This window comes from Pterocles gutturalis, unplaced genomic scaffold (genome assembly GCF_000699245.1).
Source record: "Pterocles gutturalis isolate BGI_N339 unplaced genomic scaffold, ASM69924v1 scaffold7699, whole genome shotgun sequence".
In the NCBI taxonomy this organism is placed as follows: Eukaryota; Metazoa; Chordata; class Aves; order Pterocliformes; family Pteroclidae; genus Pterocles; species Pterocles gutturalis.
Window position 1 is genome coordinate 65,168 of NW_010128102.1, and position 1,525 is coordinate 66,692.

At 55.2% G+C, this 1,525-nt stretch overlaps 1 protein-coding gene across 1 annotated transcript in view; it reads left to right on the forward strand.

Moving 5' to 3' along the window:
* The window catches only part of LOC104466157 (nuclear receptor corepressor 2-like), a gene marked incomplete at its 3' end in the record, with an annotated part of 47,529 nt that extends 46,998 nt beyond the window's left edge, over positions 1-531 (forward strand). The window contains exon 5 of the mRNA XM_010079493.1: positions 418-531. Coding sequence (XP_010077795.1) covers positions 418-531 — 114 coding nt within the window. The remainder of the gene's footprint in view (positions 1-417) is intronic.
* Positions 532-1,525: the final 994 nt, after the last annotated feature.

Genomic DNA, 1,525 nt, shown 5'->3' on the forward strand with positions numbered 1-1,525 from the left:
CCACAGCATCTCAAGATAAAGGTGGGGAGCAGCCTTGCAGCTCACCCCTCGCTCCTCCACTGCTCCTTGCCGTGCGGTGGCAGCTCTGGAGCTGCGGTTCCCTTTAAAGGTTTCCAGTAAAATCATTCTTTCTAGCCTCCAGCCCTCTCCAGGAGGCTTGTTTAAGGCAGATCCTCATCCTCGGTGCCTAAAAAGCCCCAACCCGCCAGCACGGGTGCCTGGGGCAGGACGGGGCTGCGCCTGCGTGGCAGGGGGTGTTCCTCCCTCTCCCCGTCCCTGCCCGTGTCTCGCAGGAAGCCTTCTGCCACGGCGGTTTGTGCCTCGGCCGCGGCACCGCCGAGAGTCTCGTGTGGACGGGGATGGCTGCGTTTCTCACTGTGACTCACCCTCCTCCTCCTCCCCCTTCTCCTTCCACAGCAACAGTTGGAGGAAGAAGCAGCCAAACCACCAGAGCCTGAAAAACCCATCTCCCCGCCTCCGATCGAGTCCAAACATCGCAGCTTGGTGCAGATCATCTACGACGAGAACAGGGTGAGTCTGGAAACGATGGAAGTACAAATGTGCGGTTGTGCTGTCTCAGCCTGGCCAGGGATGGGGAGGCTGGTAAGGGGTAGGTGGGGGATTCCCCTGGGCGAGACCCCCTGGGGTGGAGGTGGTGGGAGGTGGATGGATGGAGCTGTGTTGGGGATAGTGACAACACAGGAGCTTGCTCTGCCGTGCGGATTGAGCACAAATGTCTTCTGAAGCACAAGCCTGGGGGGTGGTTCCTGTGATCAGCCTTATATTTGGAGCATTCAGGAGATGTTTAACAGACAGGGCTCTGAAGCAGCTTGTTTCATCCTCTCCCCTGGGGGTGAGCCTGGTCAAAAGCTGCCTCAAAGGATGGGCTTTGGCATAGTGGGGTGGATGCATGGATGGAGGGGGACATTTGTGATGCTCTCATACTGGCAGGCCAGCTACAAGCTTTCCTGGCTGCCCCTGAGTCCGGCGGGGCTGGAGCAGAAAGGATGTGGATGCAGCCACGGCTGGATTTGTGGATGTTTGATGCTGTAAATAGCATTAACAAAGGTCAGGCCGGCATCCCTGGCTCTGGAGCTCTGCCTTGACCGCTCATTTCTTGCACTCAGCCATTGCCTGTAATAGCAGCCTGCGGAGACGCGAATTTTGCTGTGTGCTTTGGAGCGATGCTAGGAAATTGGGCCCTTTGGTAGATAATCAAGCACATTCATTTTCATTTAGGTGTTGGATAAAAAGGATGATTTTGCATAAAAGGAAAACTACCAGTCGCTAATTATTTTGAATTGCGAGGCCTGCGATTTCACTGGGAGCTGCAGAAATCCAGGTGCCCAGCTTCTAAAAAGAAAAGAAAAATAAATCGCATACCCTGCGCTCCCAGGCAGCGCAATTTTCCTGGTTTTCCATTTTCCATCTGCTCTCTCTGAGCAGTAGGAAGCCCAGCGCTGGCATGATCTGTTGTGTGAGTGGGTGAGTGATGAGGTCGATGTGTTTGAAGCGTTGGCAAGCG